The sequence below is a fragment of the Chionomys nivalis genome, chromosome 3 (genome assembly GCF_950005125.1).
Source record: "Chionomys nivalis chromosome 3, mChiNiv1.1, whole genome shotgun sequence".
NCBI lineage: Eukaryota > Metazoa > Chordata > Mammalia > Rodentia > Cricetidae > Chionomys > Chionomys nivalis.
The window spans coordinates 64,020,500-64,032,097 of record NC_080088.1 but is presented as its reverse complement, the minus strand read 5'-3'; the positions used below and the strand labels follow the sequence as shown (position 1 = coordinate 64,032,097).

The 11,598-nt window shown below is 47.6% G+C and overlaps 1 protein-coding gene across 2 annotated transcripts in view; it reads right to left on the bottom strand.

Annotated features, from left to right (window-relative positions):
* Window positions 1–269: 269 nt before the first annotated feature.
* Tmem44 (transmembrane protein 44) overlaps window positions 270–11,598 on the bottom strand; it is a 32,990-nt gene continuing 21,661 nt past the window's right edge. Inside the window, exons 10-11 of one of the 2 annotated variants that reach the window (XM_057765829.1) lie at window positions 5,679–5,711; window positions 270–1,811 (exon numbers count right to left, since the gene is read on the bottom strand). In XM_057765829.1, the coding sequence (XP_057621812.1) occupies window positions 1,701–1,811; window positions 5,679–5,711 (144 nt within the window). In that variant the 3' untranslated portion in view covers window positions 270–1,700. The remainder of the gene's footprint in view (window positions 1,812–5,678; window positions 5,712–11,598) is intronic. The other variant, XM_057765830.1, reaches the window with a different exon arrangement.

The window sequence follows — 11,598 nt, the reverse complement described above, 5'->3', positions numbered from 1 at the left end:
GGAGTTCAAGCAGGGCCTGCACTGTCATTATTACGGCCACTTCTACCTGTGGGCGGATGCTCTGGTTGGTTTCTAAACTTGTTTCCTCATCTATAAAGTGCAAGGCGGTATGGTGACTCAGGCCTGGAATCCCAGCACTGGGAAAGCAGGGGCAGGAGGAGGGTCATGATCTGGAGGTTATCTTGGCCTCTTATAGTCCCCCTCCCCTTTTTAAAGAAATATACTTTAATCGTGTGACTCACGTTTACTCTGCACCCATGATTACATTTCTGCTTTATGAAAATTCAAGGATGAGAAACTCACTAATTGTAGTCTACTTGAGCAAGTCGGTCACCTTCCTCTTTTGGTTTCTTGCATGGTTACAGCGTTCGGTACTAACACCCTAGTCTCCATAGCCTGATGCTTTCCCAGCTCTCTCTTTTCAAAATTATATGGCTCCAGCCATCCTGGGCATGCCAGGCTTCTTCCTTGACTAGATCGCACCCTTCACTGCCTCTAGTTTGCTATGATCTGCGCTGGAATGTTCCATTTCACCCCGTGCCCCAATGATCCTCTTTCCTCAAAGTAGCTTCAGTACTGAAGACTACAAAGCAACACTGACTTCGGCAAGCTCCCTCACAAGAAAACCAAGGGCTCAAAGCAGATAAAGCAGCTTTGAATTCTGGCTTAGAGGTCACAAGGCATTAGGCACTATGCAGAAACCTACACAATCAACCCCTTCCACCAGCACCCCGTTCTTCACACCGTGGGGATTTGCACCACCCCTTAGGAGACACTGGGCAGCTGCAGCTGAGTCACAGGCGGTCACGGGCCAGCTGTGAGCAGAGCTGTGTTTCTTGACATTTCTCCCAGTTCCCCTTGTGGCAGACTTCTGTGCTAGGATTCAGACTTATTCCTGTACTCCACCTTGAGATATTTTAATCCACTCAATCCAGTGTTCGCTCCCACCTGGCCCCATTCCCTTCATTCTTCCCCTCACTCATGGTCACGGTATCAAAACCACCCTTAGATGGCCTCGCCATACTTGAAACCGCTCTTTGCTTTGTATCCGTATCCCCTGCGTGCACATAAGACCCCATACTGTGCGAACCCAGCCCATACTTGGCCAAGCTGGAGGGGGTCCTGTTGCCAAGATCAGGTAGCAGCTGCCCTTGCCTTGCCAATGTCTTTCAAATACTCGGTTGACCAGACAGTCCTCTATAACGTGTGGTGGCAGCTATGTATGGGACTGGACAGCAGAAGCCAGTCCCTGTGCATGTGCCCAGGTCCCCTAGCTTGTGGGCCCAGTCTCTCATGGGAGCTTAGTTGAATCTCGAATGCATTCTTTTGAGGCCCAAACAGTAGCACTTGGTGAGTCCGACCCTCTTATTAAGCAAACAGTATTTACGCTTGACTCTCATGGCAATAGACCCCATGTCCTTTGGGTGGAAGCTTATCTTTACAAACAGGATTCATCTGCGAACTTCTCATCATCAGAGTAATCGTGGCCTGTGAAGCTCTGTCTAGTGGCCCCACAGCCTTAGCTCCATTCTGAGCCATGGGGTAGACTTGAACCATGAGCCAAGTGACAGCTTGGGGGTCCTCACTCCTTAGAAAGCTTCTGCAGCAGCTTCCGCTTCTGCCAGGGGTGGCACTGTAGGTTGTCCCACTGGCAGATGCCTGACCTCGAGTTCTGAGCTGGTGAACTGGCTCTGGAGAGGTCAGTCGTCAGAGGTCAAGTCCACTGGAGTCAAAGAGCCCCTGTGCATCTGTGAGCTAACGAACTCCATGTTGTCCTTGTTCCTTTCAAGGTTGACATCTTCAGGGTCCCACTGTAGAGAAGAGACACAAAAGGTATCTTGGTGTGACAGATCCTTTCCAACTATTCCAGCCCGGCCACCCCCAGATGACAGCCCAACCCTGGGTCTCATGACCCAAGCAAAGACAAGGGGAAGTCAGTAAGCACAAGCTAGCCCGGCCTGTGTTCTACAATTAGAGAGAGTATAGCTTTACTAATTTTGGTGGTCTTGAGATGGAACTCAGGGTCTTGAGCATGCCAGGCAAGTGTTCTACCTGTTATGTCTCCTGTCCTCACACTGGCATTACGACCCCCACACAGTGTAGCATTAAATCAAGGAATGAAAGAACAGCCACGCTCACCCTGGGCAGACTAACCCCACATCCCTTGCCATCTCCCCCATTACTTCCCTCACCAAGCCTTGCCCCCAAGTGCCCTTGGAACACTACTAGAAAAGAGCAGAGAGACTCCCTTTCCAGCCCACGGAAGCAGCTCCTCTGGAGCAAGTGTTACTCTCTGAAACTCTATGGGGAGCTCTCAGCCCTACTGGGCATCGTTCCACCACTCATTCATATCTGCTCATGGGCAGCTCTAGTCTCTCCTTGAACATCTGCCTGGCCCTGCTGGAGATGCTGAGTTCCTGAGGAGCCGAGCAGAGCTGCACCTTTGCCCCATGAAGTCTTTCCTCTTGGCTTGAGGCTGAGCGGACATGTCTAAAGTAAACTTTTTTTCTTTCAAGACAGGGTTTCTCTGTGTAGCTTTGGAGCCTGTCCTGGAACTCATTTTGTAGACCTGGCTGGTCTCGAACTGCCTCTGCCTCCGGAGTGCTGGAATTAAAAGCTATAGTCACCTCTTAAAGGTCAGCTCCGGGCCGGAGATGGCTTAGCGGTAAGAGCTCTTGCTGCTCTTCCAGAGGACTCAGGTTCCATTCCTAGCACCTACACTGCTACTCACAACCGTCTGTAACTCTAATTCCAGAGGATTCCATCCCCCTTTCTGGCTCTTTCGGCACTGCATGCATGTGGTACACAGACATACATGCAGGCAAAAAATTTCCACACACGTAATTTTTTTTCTTCGAGACAGAGTTTCACTGTGTTATATAGTCCTAGTTATCCTGGAATGCACTCTGTAGGCCAGGTTATCTTTGAATGCACAGAGATCCGCCTGCTTCTGCCTCTCGAGTGCTGGGATTAAAGGTCTGTGTCACCACCACCCAGAAATATATATTTTTTTAGAAAGCCACTTCACCACTTGAGGCCCAGTGAGGTGGCTTAGTGGGTGTTGGTAAAAGGTGCATGCTGCCAAGTCTGACAGTACGGGTCTGATCCCTGAGAGCATGTGAAGGGAAAGGACTGATTCAAGTATGTTGTTCTCTGATCGCCACATGTGAGCTGTCTCTCACACACACACATGCACGCACACAGAGAGACGCACACATTTTTTTTTTTTTGGTTTTTCGAGACAGGGTTTCTTTGTGGTTTTGGAGCCTGTCCTGGAACTAGCTCTTGTAGACCAGGCTGGCCTCGAACTCACAGAGATCCGCCTGTCTCTGCCTCCCGAGTGCTGGGATTAAAGGCGTGCGCCACCACTGCCCGGCCGCACACATAATTTTTAAAAAGCCGATTCAGCATGATGGATATTACCATCACTGGTTCCAATAAGAATGGCAATTTGAAATCTGCAAAGGCTTGAGAGGAGGGATTAGAAATGACCTGGAAGTGTAGGTGGTATTATCTGCAAAATACTCTCCGAAGATGACAAAGCAGAGAGTGAGACTTGCATGTGATTTAAGATTAAGAACTCCATCGCTGGACATGGTGGTGCACCCCTTTTATTCCAGCATGGCAGAGGAAGAGGCAGAGGCAGGCAAATTTCTGTGAGTTCGAGGCCAGCCTACATAGATGTTTACATGGAGAATTCCAGGACAATCGGGACTAGACAGTGAAAACCTATTCAGGAAAATTTAAAAAATATGAAAATACAAAACAAAGCCAGGCAGTGGTTGGTTGTGCACACCTTTAACCCCAGCACTTGTAAGGCAGAGGCAGGTGGCCCTCTAGTTTGAGGCCAGCCTGGTGTATATAGTGAGTTCCTGGACAGCCAGGGCCACACAGAGAAACCCTGTCTCAAAAAACAAACAAAAACAAAACAAAAACCAAAAATAGCAAACCAAACCAAAGAAATAAAAAACAAAACAACAAAACCCAGAAACAAGCATTGGCCATGGGAGCCATGTCAGCTTGGGCGAAAGACCTCGTTGGGCAGGGTGATGGACCCAGACACATTTTCAGCCTAACTGAAAATGACAAGGTTTAGGTTTACAGAGAGACCCCGCCTCCTTATCCAGACTCTCTCCAGCTCATTTAAAAGAGTAAGGTGGAGAGGAAAAAATGAGGAGGCTCTCTGTTGACCTCCGTGAGTGCATGATGTTCTGTACCACCTTCTCTCTCTCTCTCTCTCTCTCTCTCTCTCTCTCTCTCTCTCTCTCTCTCTCTCTCATACACACACACAAACACATGCATGCACACACAGACATACACACACAAACACACACGCATGCGCGCGCACACACACGCACCCTCTGTCCCCATCTGGGCTTGTGCAAACTTCTTGTGTAGTTGTGAGTGCAGACGTGGCACCTCTAACCAAACCCTTTCCAGACACCAAAGATTCTACATAAAATAACTCAGTTGCTCTTAGCCTCAGAGTGACGTGCTCAGCAGCAGGGGCCTGTTCTGTCCTCTAAGGATGGCCAGGCCTCTTTTGATGAACACAGTGGGCAAGCACAGACCTCGGTCCTAGATCTGACATCTCAGAACACGCTCTGGACTGACAATGCTCCAGGAGTCATTGAACGGACACTGTGGGCTCTGTAGCCACGGTTGGTGGGCTGAGACTCACGAGTTAACCTCTTAACAAGTCACTGCAGTGCTTCCTAGATGTTTGAACACCGCCATTCCATCTCTGAATACTGCTTAAGTTATTCTTGCTAACCTTGATGGACTCACCTGCCCATGAACAGAAAGTCTGGCGCTCTGAGCGGGTGAACCCTTTAATGTAGATTATATCTTAGAAGGCATTTAAAGTCTGCTTTTTGTAGGACAATGTGTGGAGCTGCTTTGAGCAATAAAACATAATTAGGAAGAAGGCATAAAGCCAGAGCGGTGGTGGCTCACACTTTTAATCCTAGCACTCGGGAGGCAGAGACAGGTGGAGCTCTGTGAGTTCGAGGCCAGCCTGGTCTACAAGGTGAGTTCCAGGCCAGCCAGGACTGCAGAAAAAAAACCTGTCTCAAAAAATAAAACAAAAGGCCAAAAAAAAAAAAAAAAAAAAAAGGAAAATTAAAAAAAGCCAGAGCATGAATTTGTGTCACGAACAGTCCTGGGTGATGACAGGCACAGGTAGCTGTCACCAAAAATGCTTATCTGTTATTGCAAGCGAGGAGACTGCCAGCTGCATGCGGTCTCAGAAAGACAACGGCCAACGTGTGGTGTGAGGCAGTTTCTCATAACCGCTGCAGCCACACCCCAAATACCACACGTGACCTGCAGCTACTCCACAGTTCACAGACCCCGACAGACTGCGTTTCCTCACTGGGTTATACTGAATTCTTCCCAAGTTGAGCCAGTTGGTTCTGAATACTTCCCAGTGCAGAAAAGACCTTGTAAAGAGAGTCCCAGAACCCCACGGGTTGCCAGACTTTCCTCGTGAGCTTTCTTATTTCTCATGCATTCACTTTGCAGTGCTGGGAGTAGGCTGTACCAAGCAGGCCCTCTTTTGAATTGCATCTCCAGCCCACAGTCCCTTTAAGAAACAAAACAAAACAAAACAAAAAACCTATCATGTCCTCCATCCAAGAGGGAGTCCCTCCCGAAGAAGACCAAGTGCTTGTCCATACCTGCTCCGAGTTTAGGGCTTCCCAATACTTCTGCTGTAGGATAAAAAGAGAGACAGAGTGTTGAACAGATCCCATCCTGGGCCACAGAGCAGAGCCCAGAGTCAGCCCCTGTGCTCAGAGCCTGGAGTCAGAGCCTTGGATGACTGCGGGGTGGGGGTGGGGGAAAGACAAGGTTCCAGAAAGCAGGAAGGCGGTCACTATTAGCAGAGTAATTAATTTAGTAAGTTAGTTAAATGATCAAATAAAATAAGCCCACCATGGTTATGCAGGGCTGGGGTTCTGGAAGAAACGACTCCCAGACACTACACAATTACTATAATTAGAAATTTTGAGTGGTAGTGGTGGAGGTTCTAATAATAGTAATAATAACAGTAAATCTATTTATTAACCACATAGCAGAGATGATCCAATGCAAACTCATAAACCTCTTAAGAAAGAGGCGCAAATAAAAGCTCCGACTCTGGGCTTTGCCAAGCAGCTTACACTCTCCCTTACTTGGCATCTGCTGCATGGCTGGTTCCACTCCAAGCCTCAAATATGCCTGACTCAGGATCCTGGAGGAGCAAGTGCAGACTGTATGCCTCGCTCCTCAGCTCTCCGTTCGGTTCCCAAAGGCCTGCGTTTCCGACCCTAGTGCTGGGAGTCCAAGCTGACAGGCTGTTCATGGTGTCTAGTAGACAACGCTGCAGGCGATGGACTTCAGAAACAAAGCTTCTTCTGTTCGAGTCTTTTGTTTTGTTTAGTTTTGGTTTTTGGTTTTGTTTGTTTGTTTGAGACAGGGTCTGCCATCGGTGAGGCTGGCCTCAAACTCGCTGTGTAGCGGAGGCTGGCCTCCATCCTCCTCCCTTCACCTCCCAAATGCTGGGTCACCAGCATGCGATGACAGATCTGGCTTGTCCAACTCTACATTTTAAATGCTTTAATGATAGGGTTTTTAGTCATACACAAAAGTAAAAGAATAATGAATGCCAGTGAGACAGGCTGTTCCCCAGCTTCTAATTTGGTGTCTTAAAGTAAATCATTTTTATTTGCAAATAACTTAAAATGCTTCCGTAGATAAATCCTTATTCCAATGTCATGACTAAACCTAATACAATCTCCATGTAGCCCCAGCTAACCTCAGTGCAGAATCCTTAGCAATCATCTCATTTTGCAGAGAGGGGGTACTTATCCTGAAACACAGGGCCTCTTGCATGTTAAACCTGAGTTTTCTTTTCTTTCCTTTTTTTTTTTTTTTTTTTTTTTAATGAGATAAGGTCTCATAGTATAGCTCGGGTTGGCCTTGAACATGTGGCAGCCTCAAGAGCTGGGATGTTAGGTGACACACCAAACCTGGCCTATGCATTAACTCTCCCAAAGCTGCACCCCTAGCTGCCATTCGTTTTTTTTTTTTTTTTTTATTTATTTTCCATCAATTAGTCCATTCTGTGTAACTGGCTCTCAGGGTGTAGCAGAGGCTGGCATGAAACATGTCATCCTCCTGCCTCAGCCTCCCCAGCGCTGGGATTACAGGCTTGTATCGCTATGATTGGCTGGCACGCACCTTCCTTTCTAAACTGGAATACACATATATCATTGCTGCTCATCCTTGTCCCTTCCTATCCTCCCTGCCTCCTCCCCGCCGACGGTCACCTTTCTTTCTCCCTAAGGGAGAGGAAACATTCAGAAACAAATCAACAGCACAGACACGCTGCAGCCAGTGAGGCGGGGGAGGCGGGGGGGGGGGGGCGGGGGGGGCTTCTGGGATGAGGACACCGAGCTCCACCCATCTTTAAATGACATTCTTCTGGGGTAACAAGTGGAAAACGTGCATTGGAAGAGGTACAGATTACTAAACTGACATAAAGCAGGCGCCGAGAAAGCTCCATAACTTGAAGGTATGATGGGAATGAGAAGAGAAGTCAAATTCAAAAGCGCTTTACTTTTCCTTAGATAAATACAGACATCCCACAAAATGTAAACGGCCGTTTGTGGTGTTACAGGTAACGTGCGCTCGGTTCTTTAATGAATGTCTCAGAGTGCTGTGTGCTGTCCTGGACCAAATCCAGCCGGTGGGAAACTGCTGAGATCCAAGCAGAGCCTGGTAGAAACGTACTGAGTTCATTTCTTAGCTTTGCTAAATGTAGCATGTTGTGTAAGATGCTAAGAGAGGCAGCTGGGCGAAAAAGGGCAAACGGGAAATTTGTGCTAATTTTGAAAAAAAAATTCTGTACATCCAAAATTATTCCAGAATAAAAAGTTTATTTAAAGCCAAGCAAACCAATAAGTAGGCTTGGGTCTCCCAGCTGGGTGGAAATGAAACTTTGAAAGTCATTCCAAGCGACCAACACCAGGGACAGCATGAGATTTAAGAAGAGCGCCCTCTGCTGGAAGGAGTAGTTAGTGGGTTTTTTTGTTTTGTTTTTAAGACAAAATAATGTAGCTCAAACTAACCTCAAACAGGCACCCCTCCCGCCTCTGCCTGTAGTGCTGGGATTACAAGCATGCAACACCACACCTGGCTTATAAATCATCATTCTAAGCCAATGATGACAGCATTCTAAGCCCAGTTAACTCAAATCTTTGTAACAGAAGTCTCTCCTCCCAAAAGACTAACAATAAATAAAATGTTTTAGGCCTTTCCCCTATTTCAAGAATAACAACAAAAGAAAAGAAAAAGATGCTTTTTTTTCTCACAGAAAAAATAAAACAAAACAAAACATCCCAGCTGGCAGTGGGAGGTGAAGTAGGAGGATCTGAAGTCTTCAAGGCCACCCTCAGTTACATACTGATTTGAAGTTGGCCTAGGCTACATAAGACTCAAAAAAAAAAAAAAAAAAAGACTCCTCAAAATATATACACACCAGGGACTGGAAAGATGGCTCAGCAGTTAAGAGTAACAACACCTCTTCTAGAAGACCCAGGTTTGATTCCCAACACCAACATGGTGCTTCACTTAACTCCAGGGGATACAGTGCCCTCTACTGGCCTCTTCAGGCACTGCATGCATGTGGTACAAAGACACATGCAGGAAAATGTTCATACACATAAAAATAGAAATAAATGTTTAAAAGTTCACACACACAGAGCCACATGTGCATGCAAGCGCTGTCCATATTCTATCCTTGGGAGATTTTCTCTCTGAACAGTTATTGAATAACCTTCTGAGAACAATTATCACAGTCATGCTGTACGTATAATGATGACATTTGTGTATTCTAGGTACACTGCAGTAAGATCAAATTGTGAGGAATATTTTTCCCTTTTGTACACAATAAACATGTCCACAGTCTTTATCCTTTGGGACAGGAGCTTGACATGTCACTCAACCAGTGTCCAACACCTAAGGACTAGACCTCCAGGTGTGGCCACCATACCTGGCTCCATGCATTCTCGACTAATTTTTAGGGCCATGATCTTGTGACCATAGCACACAGTGTTTCAATTCACGAACTTCCTAAAACATGCTTTCTCGTGTTTCTGAATCCAAGAAGCATGTGCTAGCTCTTGTCTACACAGCAGGTGGTATCATTTCTTCTATTCCCGAGGATGAAGGGGACGCTAAAAGTGTTGAGGAAATAAGGCCACCTTCTAGGTCTAAGGTACAGACTGTGGGAACTGTGGTTCACTCTTGGAGACCATCTGTCCAACTTCTTCCTCCTGTATTTGAGGAGAAGTGACTGTCCCTAAGGCCAGGGAAGTAAGATGGTACCAGACTTGGCAGGGTTCACATTTTCACATTGGCCAGAGAGAGACAAATGGTATGATTCTCCTAGATTGCATTAAATGGAATCGAGCTGAAGCCTGGGTGACCAGTGACAGATTCAAGCCAGGGAGATGGGGGAAGGACACTCAGCAGCATTCAGAGGCGAGGGGCAGGGCAGGGGAAGAGGCTTCCCAAGAAGGAGGAGAGCTGCCCTGGATGTCCGAGCTGCATGCTATCGAGTATGAATGATACCAGCTTAGGCATGAGAGAGGTGAGACCTGACTCTGAGCCCTGCTTCCATCTGAGGGCATGTGCAGAGGCTCTGAGTCACTGTGGCCAAGAGGCACTGCAGTTACCTGCCTATGGGCAGGTTCAGGCCAGTCCCTCTGGCCTCATGTATTTTTCCTTCAAATGCCCACGCTCAGAAAATGTTTACTGAATGACTGACTGACCAGAAGCCGAGGTGAAGTGTACGGTTACATCATCTGCTAACAGACGCCTTTCTGATCTCACTTAGTAGCCAACAAGCCAAGCTCTTTAAGGAACACAGCCCCCAAACCAACGGCATGGAGGAGGTGATCGTTGGTTAGGTTAGTGAGCCAGGTGCTTGATTTTAATTTTCTTCTTTACTCTCCACATTTTCTGCCCCCCAAATGTGTATTACACGGCATCTCATCACACAGACAGGCTAGCAGCTGAGAGCCCACATCTTGAGGCACAAGCATGAGGCAGAGGGAGACACAAGCCCACACCAGTGACACGCCTCCTCCAACAAGGTCACACTCTTAACCCTTTCCAAATAGAGCCACCAACTGGGAAGCAAGCATTTAAATCTATGAACCTATGGGGGCCACACTCATTCGGAGCAGTATAGTCATGAGTACTGAATGAGTTTTTAGAAGACGCAAGTCTGATAATGGCTCAACAGCAGGGCGCTCCTGTAGGCTTCAAAATTCCGTGGGTTCAGTCCCCAGCAATAAACAAAGCAATGGGGAAATAGAAGGAATGAGAATTTTGTTTGTTGTTTGTTTTTTTGAGAGATAGGGTTTCTCTGTGTAAGTCCTGGCTGTCCTGAAACTCACTCTGTACCAGGCTGGCCTGAAACTCACAGAGATCCACCTGCTTCTGCCCCCCCCCGAGTGCTGGGATTAAAGGTGTTCACCACTACCACCCGATTTACAAATTAATCACTTAATGTAGGCAGACACAGCCAGAGCCACTTGCTTAGTGTGGACTCTAAGAATTAACATATATTTCACTTCCTGTTTTGTGTTGAGTCAGGGTCTCCCTGTGTAGTCCAGGCTGGTCTCGAACCTTCAGTGGTCCTCCAGCTTTAGTTGCCTGAGTGCTGGGATTGCGGGCATGAGACACCAACACAGCAAGGATGTGCCAGCTTTTAAACAATGGACTTCTAAAGACTGTGAGACTGTAAAGGAGGGAAAGAAGAGGCAGAGAAACAGCCCGGACCAGCGACAAGGGCGGGTTCCAAGACGGATAACAAGTGCTTTTGCGGGCTGGGGAGAAATGCCCTCATTTCCACAGAGTAAGTATTTTCCTACTCCCCTATGGGCCTTCCTGTCCCTGCTCTGCCCTGGGCTCGCTCTGCAGTTCCTTCTGCCGCAGGCGTCTGTGGAGACTGCCAGCTCCAGGCTTCTTGGGGTCACAACCATTACTAGACTCAGTTTAGGAATATGGCCCCAATGGGTGCACAACCCAGCTCTCAGCCACCAGCTGTTCTAGGAGTGAGGGACCGAGAGTCACCCACACTCATCAGGCCGTGGCCACCTGTGGGCAGGAATACGGGCTCTGGGCAGCCAATGGAGGGAGCCATTGGCCCTGGGGTAACAGTTTACAGAAGCAGGCCTCTGGGTAGAATTCTGACCCATGGAAATGGGGCTAGAGGGAACCCAGGAAGAATGGTCCAGAGGCCTGGGACAGGGAACAGAATGGCCAGGACAGAATGCTAGTTTCGAGCAGAGACAGCATTGTGCACAGGCTAAAAAGGGCTGGAATATCACACTAAGGAAGCTGGTTTACATCACAGCCAGAAGGTCTTGAGTTTTGGATTTCAGGGTACAGCATAAGTCTGACTAATTTTCAGATTCTGAGCAAATTATGATTATTTTGCCAAACAAGGGCGTTAAAAATCAAACCAAACCCAAGCCATGACTCAGCATGCTTACTGCTGACTGCCATCACCCCACAAAGGGGCATCCAACACCCAAAAGGCTAGGA